General features: G+C 38.6%; 1 protein-coding gene across 2 annotated transcripts in view; it reads right to left on the reverse strand.

Annotated features, from left to right (window-relative positions):
• Positions 1 to 602: 602 nt before the first annotated feature.
• The window catches only part of NUCB2 (nucleobindin 2), a 55,839-nt gene continuing 42,333 nt past the window's right edge, over positions 603 to 14,108 (reverse strand). For both annotated transcript variants that reach the window (XM_089521069.1, XM_089521070.1), the window contains exons 7-13: positions 13,507 to 13,597; positions 12,760 to 12,818; positions 11,569 to 11,661; positions 9,688 to 9,777; positions 8,124 to 8,294; positions 5,682 to 5,763; positions 603 to 2,756 (exon numbers count right to left, since the gene is read on the reverse strand). In XM_089521069.1, coding sequence (XP_089377195.1) covers positions 2,635 to 2,756; positions 5,682 to 5,763; positions 8,124 to 8,294; positions 9,688 to 9,777; positions 11,569 to 11,661; positions 12,760 to 12,818; positions 13,507 to 13,597 — 708 coding nt within the window. In that variant the 3' untranslated portion in view covers positions 603 to 2,634. The remainder of the gene's footprint in view (positions 2,757 to 5,681; positions 5,764 to 8,123; positions 8,295 to 9,687; positions 9,778 to 11,568; positions 11,662 to 12,759; positions 12,819 to 13,506; positions 13,598 to 14,108) is intronic.

Raw genomic sequence — 14,108 nt, forward strand, 5'->3', positions numbered from 1 at the left:
CTTTCCAATTCGTTACCTTGAGTATGCAACATGATGAGAGAAAGGGGATTCATTCACTGAATTACATCACCATATTCTTCTCAGGATCATAAAAGAAAAGAGTGCTGAATGATTTTCTGGGCAAAACCTGAGGAGACTTACAGACACTAAAGAGGAAAGTAAGAGGAAGAGGGGTAAAATGAAACAAGGATGATGCGGGCTCGGGAGCACTTACTAATCAACATTATTATTATTATTATTATTATTATTATTATTATTATTATTATTATTATATAGCGCTGTAGATTTGCACAGCACTGTCAGAATATTTAGCTTTTGGCATGTTTTGGCAATAGCTCAAGTTCTGCCATTTGTGATGGTGTGATAAAGGGAGAGTTGTATGCAAGGTAGCAGCTACACAGTTCTAGCCAAGAGAATAGCCTGCAAAATTGTGTCCTCTGCATGCTTTGATAGTCATATTTTAAAAGGCCGTAAAATAGGCAAATAGGAAAATACCTGTTTCAAGTCACAGAAGTATGAAAAAAGTCATTCAGGAGAGGACAGTGTCATCTCAAAACCAGCCTAATAAAGACAATCTACACCACAAAAAGTCAAAACCTGCATTAGTAAGAGGACTGTTTATTCATACTTTTCCTCCATAACTTTTGTACACGGAGGCCTTGGCTTTCATTTTTATTTCCTATGGATAACAGTTCTTTGAAATTCTGTATAAAAATCGTAAGAAATGTCCCATTTCTTGGGAAAACAAATGGTTACACGTTTCTTCACTAACAAGACAGCTTTGAAGTTTTAGGCTTAATAATAGTGAGTCCCAACTAGAAGAGATACTTAATTAATGGCTCATAAGAGGTGATTTGCAAAATTCTGGCTTATTCAGAGGTCTAATCTAGCTGAGACTAACTACTATACCGAGGCCATAACATTTTAGAAGCTATCCCCCCTTTGTTTCATAAAGGCATGCCGTTTTAGTATAAATGCTTTGCTACCAATCTTAATAACATTACCAGGGATTCCTGGAATATGTTCACTTATTGAACTGAAATCCAAGTCAGCTCTCCATATCCATAGATTCTTCAGCCATGAATTCAACCAACCATGGTTCAAAAATATTCACCAAATTAAAAAAAAAAAATCCAAAAAGGAAACCTTGATTTTGTCATTTTATGTAAGGGACGTCATTTTACTATGTCACTGCATATATTGGGACTTGAGCATCCATGGATTTTTGTATCCATGGGGGGTCCTGGACCCAAACCCCAATAGATTCCGAGGGCCCACCATAGCACTAAGAACAGGAGAAAAGCATTTGAAAATCATATTTAAAGAATAAACTGGATGTCATCTGCAAAGAACTAGATGCTTCTTTTTGTGCTACAATTATTACAGCCATATCACCCCCTGCAAATCAAAGTCATTAAATAAGGAAAAGCTTGACTAATTCTCCAAGATACTAACTTCCAAGAAATATTTAAATTGCATGCCTTTTATCCATCATCAGATTTGTAAACTTAATTTCATCTTAAACTCAGAACCTCTGTTTGAAACACAGCAAGGGGGATGCTGTTTTGCTCGGGAAAAGACAATGAAAGGTCTTTACTAATTCTGAAGGTATTTTTCATCATCTAAAGAGCTCAGTTTCATAGCTCACAGAGAGATAAATGAAATTGGCAGATTATGAAAGGAAGAAGGACAAAAGTATCTTCTTCACAGTGAACTTGCAGGGGGTGTACCCAGCTGACTCACTACATTCAGTCAGCAGCAATAAAGATGGCTTAATCAATACCCTTCAGCATAATATTTCCGCTGAAGGATTCTTATGTTGGCATTTGTAAACAGAAGACATTCACTGTTCTCCATTATTACTCCTGCTGCAATTATATCCATTTTTAATAAGCAGAATTTCTTGAAATCAGATCACAGGTGACTTCTCATGCATCTCAAGAAGTCAAAGAGATTGTTAAAACTCAGCAAGAAAGAACTCATTCAGTCCACAGGCCTAACATTCCGACTTTTCATTGCTGGCACTTTTAGGAAAATACTGTCATATGCCAAAGGACTTGTACCTCTTGGTTATACCTGGCACTAGGTCTTGGTATAGCAAGCATTCACTTTACACCCAATGGCAATTGAGATTGTCAGCATCATTAGCTTTACCAAAAAAAAAGGGGGAGGCAAGGAGTTTGCTTCCCTTAATTTGTCCCTCATCAATATACCTCCTGGAGAATGATCAAAATATATTTAATTTAAGCATGAACCAAGGGCGGGCAAGGGTAGGTTTTCCAAAAGCACAAGTGACAGACAGGCAAAACAACATTCAAGTAAAACAACAGCGTTCATGGTGAGAAAGGTGGGAGAAGCCCTGTTGTCTACTTAAGTTTAATGACAAACCTAGAATGTTGTGACAGATCTTTCTCACCACAAAGATCCACTACTCTAGAAATTTCCATTTGGGTCATTTGTGCCTTTGAAAGTCTTCATGTTGAATTAAGATAATGAATATTATGAATCCCATCAATCTGTCATGGAGGCAAAAATGAAGTTCCATTCCCATTTGCTTTTAGTCTCTGACCACTTTTCCCAACCAACCCACTCCCCCTCCACCACAAATATGGTATAAAGTTGAGGCACAGGTGGTTAAGGATGAGTCTGGACATGGTCCGATCTAGCTGCTTCTTGTACAGGGAGGTTTCCTGGTGGTAATGGCTGAACACCCCCTTCTGGATGACTCTGAACATTTGCAATGGGTTGTTCCCCAGCTGTAAAAGAAAATATGAAAAAGTGTGTTAATTCTGTAAAACAATTCCTTAGTAATCCATATCTAAGTCTCTTTTTTTCCAGGTTTGAGAAAAATGCATGGAAGTATTTATGTAATTTAATTCATTTTGGAAAACAGAATGACCACATCAGCTTGCTGTGTGTATGTGTAAACAACACACAGACTTACTTCATTAGCGAGCTAGCTCTGCACGTGAAAGTAATACTAACTCCTCCATAAAAGTGAATGAGGAAGCCCACTTGTGCAAGAATTTTATTGTCTCCACCCTAAAGAACAAAGATGGGTCATTTTTCTAAAACATAAGTCATCAGAAATCTTTTGATTAACAATAGTTGTAAAACATCTACTCAAAGAAGAAAATTTCAAAACAAGGGAGCAACCACTAAGAATGATATGCCCTTGTCACTCAATATGGTGTATCAAGTATAATCTCTGCTTCAAACATACAGTGCATACAAACAAACTCTTAGATGTGACATAGTTCCAAGATGTTCAGGAAGCTACATAGGCCAGAAGTACCTTCATATAGTTTTGGCTGGGCCCTTTTTCAGAGAAGATGTTTGGCCACAATGACATGCCTTACTCACTTGCCATTTTGATAACTTTCTATGCGTCCTATGCATCCTGGCCCTTGAAGAGCATATGGAAACTCAAAACAGGTAAAATTCAAGGTGCCGGAAAGTGGCAGCTGGTGGTTTTCATTTTAGTGGACTTGTGAACTGCCCTAAGTTTTAGGGAATGGTGCAAAACCCCTAAACAGATTAAACTTTGATAGCTCTTTTAAAGTTCAGATTAAAACCCAGAGCAGATTTACTACCAAGTGACAAGGATGTGGCCACATGCTACTGGTGCTATAAAGCTTATGGAAAGGTTATTTGAAAAACCAACTCCTGTCATACGAGCCTGTCTATAAATTATCATCCCCTTCTAGGCCCTGCTGAATGTATGTCCTACCACCAAAAGAAGTTAGGTCACAGAGAACACAGGACAGGACCTTTTCTGTGACAGCACACTAATTGTGGCATTCCCTCCCACAGGTTAGAATAGCCCTGTCTCTGCTTGGTTTTCAGGTGAGCACTGAGTCATCTATCTATAATCAGAGATCAAAGACCACAGATGCTGGGTTCAAATGCTTTTCAACTAACCATGGGCAGGTTTCAGGAAACAAAAGATAAAAGATATATAAGATACAACATATTTGTAACAGCCAACTAGACTGCTTACAGATGATTAAATTCATTAAGCTCTGCTCCTAAGGAAAGGTTTGTGTGAAGCTAGTTATTACTGGGACCCTTGTCCTGGTTTCTATAATCAGTTTATTGCATCTCTTATACAACTGTTAGTGTTTCCAGCATTTATATAAATTCTAATATTTAGACATTGCTCTCCTGGATCCCTGGTATAAACTAGTGTATATTGCAGAAATCTGAAAAAGCATAATCTCTTATCTTTTCCTGACTGTAGCCAAACACTGCCTAAGTACCCTTTCCCACAACACTAACTGACTTTGGGGTTACACTCCAGCTCTGAGAAGCAGCCAGCTGCAGGGGATCAAAGTGCTACTCCAGCACAATTGTACAAGCAACCATGATACTCTGCCTGCACAATGTAGGAGTAACCTCAGGTTAATCCAGCATATCTCATCAACAGGCCTATATGCATTACTGTTCTTCTTCTGTTGGTTTTTTGTTGGTTTTTTGCAGAGTAAAAATTAAGCTTAGTTTTTCAAAGAAGGTGATCAAGTATTTAACAGAGAAATCATATCAACTTTTTTAAAATTAGAAAATCTACAAATACTTGTTTATTAATAAACACTGCTTTTAAGGCACTATATCACAAGGGAGCACACAATAAAGATCTATTTTTAAAAAGTCAATAGAACATGTATAATCCCACCTATGGGCACACGCACAATTTGCCTATTGCACTGCTAAAATGATTTTAAAAATGTACAACAGAGGAGTTATATTTAGTTTATATATGGGAAGAAACCAGTCTCAGGCTTCTGTCAGACATCTTCCATTCCAGTCTAATGAGCTGGCAATTTCTCTCTATTATCTGCAATACATCTAGTGCCAAGTTATTCATTCGACTTTGTGTTTGGTTATTTGTTTGACTCAGGGAGCATGAATAATTTCTTCCTAAGTAATGAGCACCATCATTAATGGTAAGTTTAATCAATAGTAGTGAGATGTAATGTCTTGTCTCTTGTCCAGCACAAATGAATTTAATCACAGGAACAGAAATTTGCCTGTATACTATAGCCCAAAGGACCCCAAAGTCATCTATGACTAAAATCAGAGGTAAGATTATTTTTCAAGCTTGAGAGATTGGATACATATCCATCTGCAGAAATATATTGCCCTATGTCATTGTGGAAAGAGCTTGGAAAAGCTCCTTTTGGGGACTTCCCCTTCCAGTTTGGCTTTCCAAGCTTTCTGCTGAGTCCTCCTAAAAGCCAGACAGGCATCTTTAGGAGTATTTGAGGGCAGAGGATATCCCAAATTAGCTTATCTATGGATTTATTTTAAAATATCCTATTCTACCTGCCCTAAACCACCGGTTTTTAAACATTTATTTAAAGACATGAAGATAAAATAAAAATAAATGTTTCAAAAAATCAGCAGGCAAAAATGCCTGATCATGGCCTGTTGGAAGGCCCAGAGTGGGCAGTCCAAGTACTGTCCTTATCATTAGCTATGCTGGCCAGGGCTGCTAGTCCAACAACATGTGGAAGTCCCTATGATTACAAAAGTAGGCTATAGAATGCTGGAAAAGATGATAAAAGAAAAGTGAGTGCTTTTGTGTTCCTGTTTGTGATGGGGTTTTTTGTTTTGGAAAATGCTTGAAAAAGGTAAAATGTAAAGAGAGATGTGGGTGTAACAATGGGAAATAATGTACTCACGGGGTTGAAATTTCAGCTCTCCATCTGGTCCTGAGGGAGGATGCCCTTGTTGTAACTTCTTCTTTTCCATTTGTTTAACAGCCTGTTGGATAATGGAAAAATATGTATGTAATGAAATGCAAAATATCTAAAGAAAGGTGCATCAGCATGCTCATTTTAAACACTGTAACTAGAGGCTTTCTCTAAAACTGTAAGAACAATTCTACTGTATCTTAATTGTGGCTATAGCCAAACGCCTTCCTAACCTGGGGGACAACTAATAGTTTGAGAAGATCAAGATGGTAAAAACATGAGTCTCCTCATTCCATAATTCACAATGACACGGGAATATTGGAGAATGTCCAGTGAGCCCAGGAAAAGAGTCTCACATTTTCCCATCTACTGAGTGTATTCTTGTTCTGTAGGATAAATTGCACTGCAGTGACAAACAGTACACATGCAGAAGTCATTTCTCAGGTCAGACCATCTAGCTCAGTACTGCCAACCATTTATATTTTATTTTGTTTATATTCCACCTTTTATGCTGGAACCCATAACAAAAAAAATAAAAATAAAATAAATAAAAATAAAAATAAAGCAAGTTATGATATTGAAATGCAATCAAAGGGACTACATTGAAACAACCAAATTAAAAAAAATTAAGACATCAAGGAAAAGTATAGCATCCGCAGCAGATAGTCAGTCACCAAAAGTGAACAGCTCTCCATGATCTTGGGCAGAGATCTTTTCAGGCCATGCTAGTCAAGGTCATTTCAGCCAACCCAGGAACAGACCTGCATGCATGGAGATATTGCTCCTTCCCAGTATTAACATGCCTAGTTCTTCTTAACAGGAGAATCAGCTAAAACCTTCCAAATGCTGTATATTTTCAAAACAAATGTAATTAATTGGTCATCCATATCTCAATTAAACCCTCTGACAAAGAAGCCCCCAAAGTGTTTTAAAACCCTCCTTCCTCCTTTTCTAGCTGGAAGTTTTAGTAGCATCAGCACTGGGAGGATGGTGAAGGAAGGTGAGAGAGGTGCAGACTTTTAGTGTCAGCTTGTAGTAAAAAATGCAAGAAAAGCTGGAGCTGGGTAAGACTGGGAGCCCTGGTGGCGCAGTGGGTAAATGCCTGTACTGCAGCCATTCACTCAAAACCACAAGGTTGCGAGTTCAAGACCAGCAAAAGGGCCCAAGCTCGACTCAGGCTTGCATCCTTCCGAGGTCGCTAAAATGAGTACCCAGACTGTTGGGGGCAAATTAGCTTACTTGCTAATTAGCTTACTTGCTGTTCACCGCTATGATCTTTGGAATAGCGGTATATAAATAAAACATATTATTATTATTATTATTATTATTATTTCTAGCCCAGTGATGGCAAGCCTTTTCTGGTCCGTGTGTGGGTGTTCTGTCCCCTGGGAGTGGAGCTACATGCCAGGGGGTGGGATTTGCACCCCCAGAGGTGGGGCTTCTGGTCTCTGGAGGCCCTTTCCCTCACCTCCAGCTGTCTCTGAGAGGTAACTAAAAGCTGGGGAAGGTTCAGGGAGGGGGTGATGTGCACGTGCAGTCACTTGTCCTCCTCCTGCCCTTCCCCCAGCCTCCAGCTGTCCCTGAGAGACAGCTGGGTGGTAGGAAAGGTCCATTGGGAGGAGGAGGAGTGGGCCCACGCCCAGTCCTCCTCTCCCTGGACCTTTCCTGACCCATAGCTGTCCCAGATATAGGTGAGGAAGGGCCCATGGGGGGGGAGGAGTGGGCACACACCCATTTCTTCTCCCAACGGATCTTTCCTGCCCCCCAGCTGTCTCTCTGGAGGCAGCTGGGGGTCAGGGAGGATCCATGGGGAGGAGGAGTGGGTACATGCCCGTTCCTCCTCCCCATGGACCTTTCCTGCCACCCAGCTGTTCGTCCAGAGGCAGCTGGAGGCAGGGAAAGGTCTCTGGGGAGGAGCACACTGGTGTGCGCTGGTCACTCTTCCACCCGCTCTTTTCATGGCCTCCAGCTGTCTCGGAGAGGCAAGTGAATACCGGGAGAGGGCTGGCAGGAGGAGGTAGAGGCACGTGAATCTGGCTCCTTCTCCCCAGCACCATTTTCTGGCTTCCAGCTGTCTCGGAGACGGAGCTATCTTGGAGAGACAGCTGGAGGCCGGGAAAAGACCAGGGGGAGGAGGAGGAACAGGCATGTGCGTGCCTGTTGCTCCTTCCCCTGGCCCATGCCAGGCGAAATGGCATTGCACGCCACCCGTACCATACGTGCCCCATCACGGTTCGAGCCAATCCTACTGTAACTTCTTTTTTGTGGTGTAGAAACATATTCCTGTTCTTTACATGTGATTTCTGCTTCTGGCACCAATTTTTCTGTTAAAGTAGTAATGCTCAGGAATAGATGTACCTTGCTAACTGAGGTATACCTGTAATGAATTATTTTAAATCACAAGACACATTTCAACTACTGTAAAAGCACCTGTTCAAGTTCTTGTCTCTGAGCCTGTAGATGATCTTGTTGTCTCTGTAGCTCTTCTTTCTTTTTCTGAAGCTCATATGCTTGCTTCTGCAGTTCATTTTCTTGTTGGGAAATGTGACTTTCAAATTCTTTCAGATCCTCTTCTGTGAACACTTGCTGTTGATCCAAGGTCTAAAGGAAAAGAAGAACCACTTTAAACTCCGCCATGGTGACTTAAATTAAAAACCAAAAATCAGCTATTGTACAGACTTGTATATGCACATTGATGTGTGTGCGCAAGATGCAGTATGTTTGATGATGCCCTTCAGATGTTTTGGACTATACCTCTCAGGAGCCGTAGCCCATTTATATCCAGTATTCAAGAAATATACAAACTGTCATCCATAACACCTGAAGGGTAGCATATTGCCTACCATAGTTTTTGGTTATGTGCACACAGCCATTCTTATCAGAAGACGGTAAGCTGGCCTGGTCAAGATTGCCACTCCTTGCTCTCCTATTTCCTGCTCTTTGTGTATATACAATGCACATACCTAGACCACAGCTTGGCTTGGGATAAAAGGGATGAATCAAACTCCAGTTACCCCCCGTACTGGAGTGATGAGCAACAAGTAAGCTCCAGCTTTTCCTGACAAGTGGATCTACCAAGGGCCTCTTGCCGGCAGAAGATACTGCCCTGCGGATCTTGTATACTGGAGGATGTGCTCTGGTATAAAAGCACTGATTATTTATTAAAACGTGCAAAGCTAAGGCAGAAGCAGTGTGTGCATATCTGTAGGTGCTCAGAAATCAGCTTCTGCATATACATCACATTTGTTCTGAAAGTTTAATTATCCACACAACTGATATTTTGTGCCCTAAGTAACTGGAATTCTCTCTCTTCATAATCTTTCTCAAATGCTGAGAAACATAACTGAATTGTTTGTAACTCCTTCCTCTGTTTAGAGAAGTTACTATAACATCTTGACAAATATAGCAGCATTATAATATTTTAACTGTTCTCAACTACAATCCTTACTAAAGAAACAAATAGGCAACACGATTCTTGTCCCTTACTTGAAATTTAATGTATTCCTTCATATAATAATTAGGTAGCCCAAAAACTTGCACTAATTCCTTTCCAAATGCTTTTTCAAACAGTAAGATTGTTCCACAAAATGAATTACACACAGAGTCCTTGGACTTGATGTTCAGGTTTTATTTTGATATGTCATTAATAATGGCACACAGAAAAATATTGCAAAGGAAGTGGGATGTTTGATCTCAAAGTCTGAGACAAACAGACTGCACATTGTGAAGTCGAAGGCTTTCATGGCCGGCATCCATAGATTTTTGTGGGTTTTTCAGGCTATGTGGCCATGTTCTAGAAGAGTTTCTTCCTGACGTTTTGCCAGCATCTGGCATTCTCTGAAGATGCCAGCCACAGATGCTGGTGAAACGTCAAGAAGAAACTCTTCTAGAACATGGCCACATAGCCCGAAAAACCCACAAAGAACTAAGACTACACATTATTTTGATCCTGCTTATGACTCCAACATGTTCTACTTGAGGACTGTCATATTACCTCCCAGCTGTCTGGCTCCAAAAACTCTTTTTTCTCTGTAGCTCTGAGGAACTCATCCAAAGTCACTAACCGGTCCTTGTTGATATCAACCTTTTAAAAGTAATAGAAGCAGATATGGATATTATAGGGCAGTGAAGCTGCATTTCTATGTAACTTTGAAGAGACATACTTTTATGTTTACAGAAGTGATACTACAAAAAATCTCCAACTATACATAGTGAGAAACTAAATATACTTGATTTCTGAGAGGAAAATTTTGCTTAAAGGCATGTCTGAGAGAAAAATGATGGTGAAATTAAATTTCAGAAACATCACACTCAGACATGTCAAGTGTATTTCAACAAGATCTGTCTTCCTCATTAGAACAGCTGAAGATGACAGAATAGAAAGACTTTCACCATACCAATTCTTTCCTTTCTCAACAATAATCAGAGATTCTACAATGGAAATCAACAATTAGAGGTTTGTATCAATCACAATTGGAATATGTGGCTCTATAAAGTTTTACAGATATATATATTCAGTCTTAAATCTTTTTAATTACAAAAAAACCTCACTAAAGATAAAAGGTCTGTCCAAATTCAATAATCAAGGAAACCTTTTCATTCAGAGCAATTTTTTAAAAAAATAATAATTTATATTTCAAGACTCTTGTTCATGATGGGAAAAATAAAATTTCCACCATTGTATGGAGAAAATTATTTTATTCTGCAATCTGTAAATAATTATCTATCTTTATCCACTGCACAATCTAATAAAAACACCTGAATCTTATATAAAAAAACCCACCAATAACATCTGGCTTGAACATATGAAATATGAGTGCTTGTATTTAAAACAAACTAGGGAAAGCTGTTACAGATTGGTCAAATCTTTTCCAAAAAACAAATAAACGAAAAACACAAACCTTGAGCATAATAGAGAATATGTTTTTTAAAACAAACTGGGAAAAGCTGTTACAGACTGCTGATATATATTAATGTTTCATTTGTTGGTATGGGTACACGAGGCAAAGCACTTGTTGTGCTGTATATTATAGTATATCTTCAGTACTAATTTCCTGAGTTACCGTTGATCAGACTTCATTCCTGCTTTGCTGTTTTGAAATTATCACTATTGCTCAATTGAATACTTACATACATGTGTCCAATGTACAATATAAATAAAACATAACTATCCATTAGCTCTTTAAACCTGAGGGCTTGCCCACAAGCACAAATAATCCTTCTGTTTGTGGACAGAGGAACACTCATATTATTTTTTAAAGCCCCTGCCTTTCCCTTTCTCTTTCCCTTTCTCTTCTTAGTGTTCTTTGCATTTGAACCAAACACCAAGACAGTCCTGATAATGGAGAGTTTCTGCAAACCTTAATATCCTCAGTCTAACCTTTCAGTACTTCAACTATGAAATGAGTACAACTTGACCAAGCAGATTTCCCCATTCCTTGTTATGGTGCATAATGCGACATTGATCAAGCTATGCTAAAGAGCAGGAGAAACATGTTCTGTCCTGAACTGTGGGCATTCCTTCACACAAAGGCCCCAGTGCTAGGGACCATCAGTAAGAATTCTCATAATGGTAGAATTCATGTTTGTCTGTGTTCATCTGGAAAATCAGTCTGCAAAAGGATCCTGTAGCACCTAAGATGACAAGCAGCTAGACGAAATCCCATTATAATTACAGGCACTGAAGTCAGTCATATACAAACTTACCTTCTTTATGTTTTCCATTTGCCTCTGTGCCCAGTGATGAATAGGACAGTTTATAATTTGCAAAGAAAAAGCATTATGTGAACTGGCCATAACTTCTATTGAAATACTTGTCATAACAGCAGAATTATGTACATGACTGCTTTTTAAAAACATGCTTCCTTGACCTTACCTCATTCATGACATGCTCTCTCATTCGTAACCTCTCTTCTTCCATCTCTACCATGTCATCCTCTTCATTTTTGGGATCATACACTTTCTCTAGCTAAAAGAAGAATCATTAATAAATTTAAGGAATATAGTAATTTGAAGTAGATTATTCACAATTCTTATTGTTAAACTATGCAATATGGTGAATATATTTGGCTCCTATTTTCAAACCACAGAACAATAAATTAATGTTTTCTGTGAGTTATATGTATCTGTATCTAACAAAAAACATGTGGTTTCTGCCTTCCATTCACTGAATTGACTTAAATCTTTGGTTTCTTCAGAAAGGACTGATTGTATCTGCTGAGTATTTGGTTTCTGAGTCCCATTTACACAAATGTAAGCACCCTGAGATGGATGAGGGTCATGGTAAAGACAGGCCCTCCTCTTAGCAATCCAGAAAAGGAATTCCATCTTCTCTCACACACTACGTATATTTATGGTCCCTGAAGGGCTCTACAGAATGAATGTTCCCCCTCCCCACAAAAACAAGTTATCTACCCTAATGTATAGACTTTAGTGCATGGATTTCTAAAATGTTAGGATAAATCTACACCTAAAGCCAGTTCAGAAATGTAGTACTACGGAAATGATACCCTCCTGAATACATTAACTCATAAACCATTCTTTGCCTATTCTGATTGTAAATATCAGAAACATGATGAATTGTCAATGATTATGAGTAATTTGTAAAACTTTATTGATTACACACACACATGTGCATAACATTTTTTTTATATTTTTCTGAACTGAATTCTTAAATTGAGATAGAAAAATACTAGTATAGTTGCCATTTTTATACAGAGATTGTGTGAGAGCCAGTGTGGTGCAGTAGTTTGAATGTTGGACAATGATTCTGGAGACTAGGGTTCGATTCCCAGCTTGGCCATGAAACACCCTGGGGTGACCTTGGGCAAGTCACACTCTCTCAGCCTCTGATCAAATCTTGCAACAACAAAAAAGAGAGAACCACCTTAGGGTCGCCATAAACGACTTTAAGGCACACAACACACACACACAACTGTAAAAAAAAACCCACTTCAGTGCAATGTATATACTCATTAAGCAGGCTTAGGAAACCAGTGTCCTATACCAACAGCCCATACCTAGACCACTCTGGTGCATATGATGTACCTCAATTGAACATATTTACCTCTTTAGTAAACAGGGCTTCTAACTCCTGCTCATCCAGAAAACCATCAGTATTGACATCTATAAAAAGTAAAACACTTGTAAATGATAGGTTTTGTTAAAAAAAAAAAACCTACTACACTCATGCACAAGAGGTCTAATCATCCAATAAAAGCCCACAATATTAAGTTAACATTTCTGCCTAATAATGAGCAGAGCATCCACAGAGATTCTCATATCCAGCTGTCCAGACTTTTTGCCTCATCATATCTGCTAACTAATTGGTTTTTCAATCCCATTTGGACAAATGTAAGCACTCTCTTTTATTTAGCAAAGTAAACCCAGAGGCTTTGAAAATTCTGCTCCCCAAACTTATACTCTCTCATAATGAGACTGCATACCTACAAAATGCTCAAAATCTTAAATGAATAATATTTAAATAAAATTTAGAATTTGTATACTAGCAGCTTGATGGGGGAAAGGGGGCCCTTCTCTCCTCAGTAGTGTTGCCACATTATGGGATAAATCCATTTATTTGTCCTAAGAAGAAGCAATGTTGCTACTTGTACTCTCTAAGCTTTACTATAAATTTTTAGACAATAAACATTAGACAGTTCATATAGCATCTTTCCTTCTTTCATGCATCTAATGAAGTCATAAAAGTAAATGCCATAACAGATCAGACTGTAAAGTGTCAGAAGACTCAACAAAAGATACTCTTGCAGTATCACTGAAGATTCTATTTTAAAGTAAATCTTATGTTTCTCACCATGCAACTTGAAAAAGGTCTTTGGATCAAAGTCATTGGGGTCTAACCCATCTGCCTCCTCCCATACCTCTTTCAATTGGTCTTTGCTTCCCTGTAAATTGATCATAAATAATAAATAAATAATAATTATATAAATTAGTTCACATATTTCTTGCTGTCACATAATACTACATCAACTCTGAATCTAGTATGGTTTGTTATTGAAAAAAAGATTATCTGGATTTTGACATTCTTCTTAGATATTACCTGTCTAAGAAAAATGTCAAAATCCAGATGATCTTTTTTTCAACAACAAACCACATTAGATTCAGAACATCAATAGAGCTCCTGCTGAAAAGAAAAGGAGAGGTTATCTCTAATCTTCCATCCCTTTGCACCTTCTCAAAATCAGTTCTGGATGCTTGTGGATCATCCAGAACAGTATGGGAGACAACATAAGAAAACTGCAGGGGAACTACTTCTTCTAACAAGGACATCTGCAGGATTTGGTTCCTTATGTAAACAGAAGGCATCCTTCCATTCAAATAAGGGATCCAAATCTTACTTCTGTAATTCAGAATCCAAGTCTGAAAATACATTAGCACCATGATCTCCATCACTCT

The sequence above is a fragment of the Sceloporus occidentalis genome, unplaced genomic scaffold, assembly GCF_023333645.1.
Source record: "Sceloporus occidentalis isolate IW3139 unplaced genomic scaffold, rSceOcc1.0.p SCAF_4, whole genome shotgun sequence".
NCBI classification, from domain to species: Eukaryota; Metazoa; Chordata; class Lepidosauria; order Squamata; family Phrynosomatidae; genus Sceloporus; species Sceloporus occidentalis.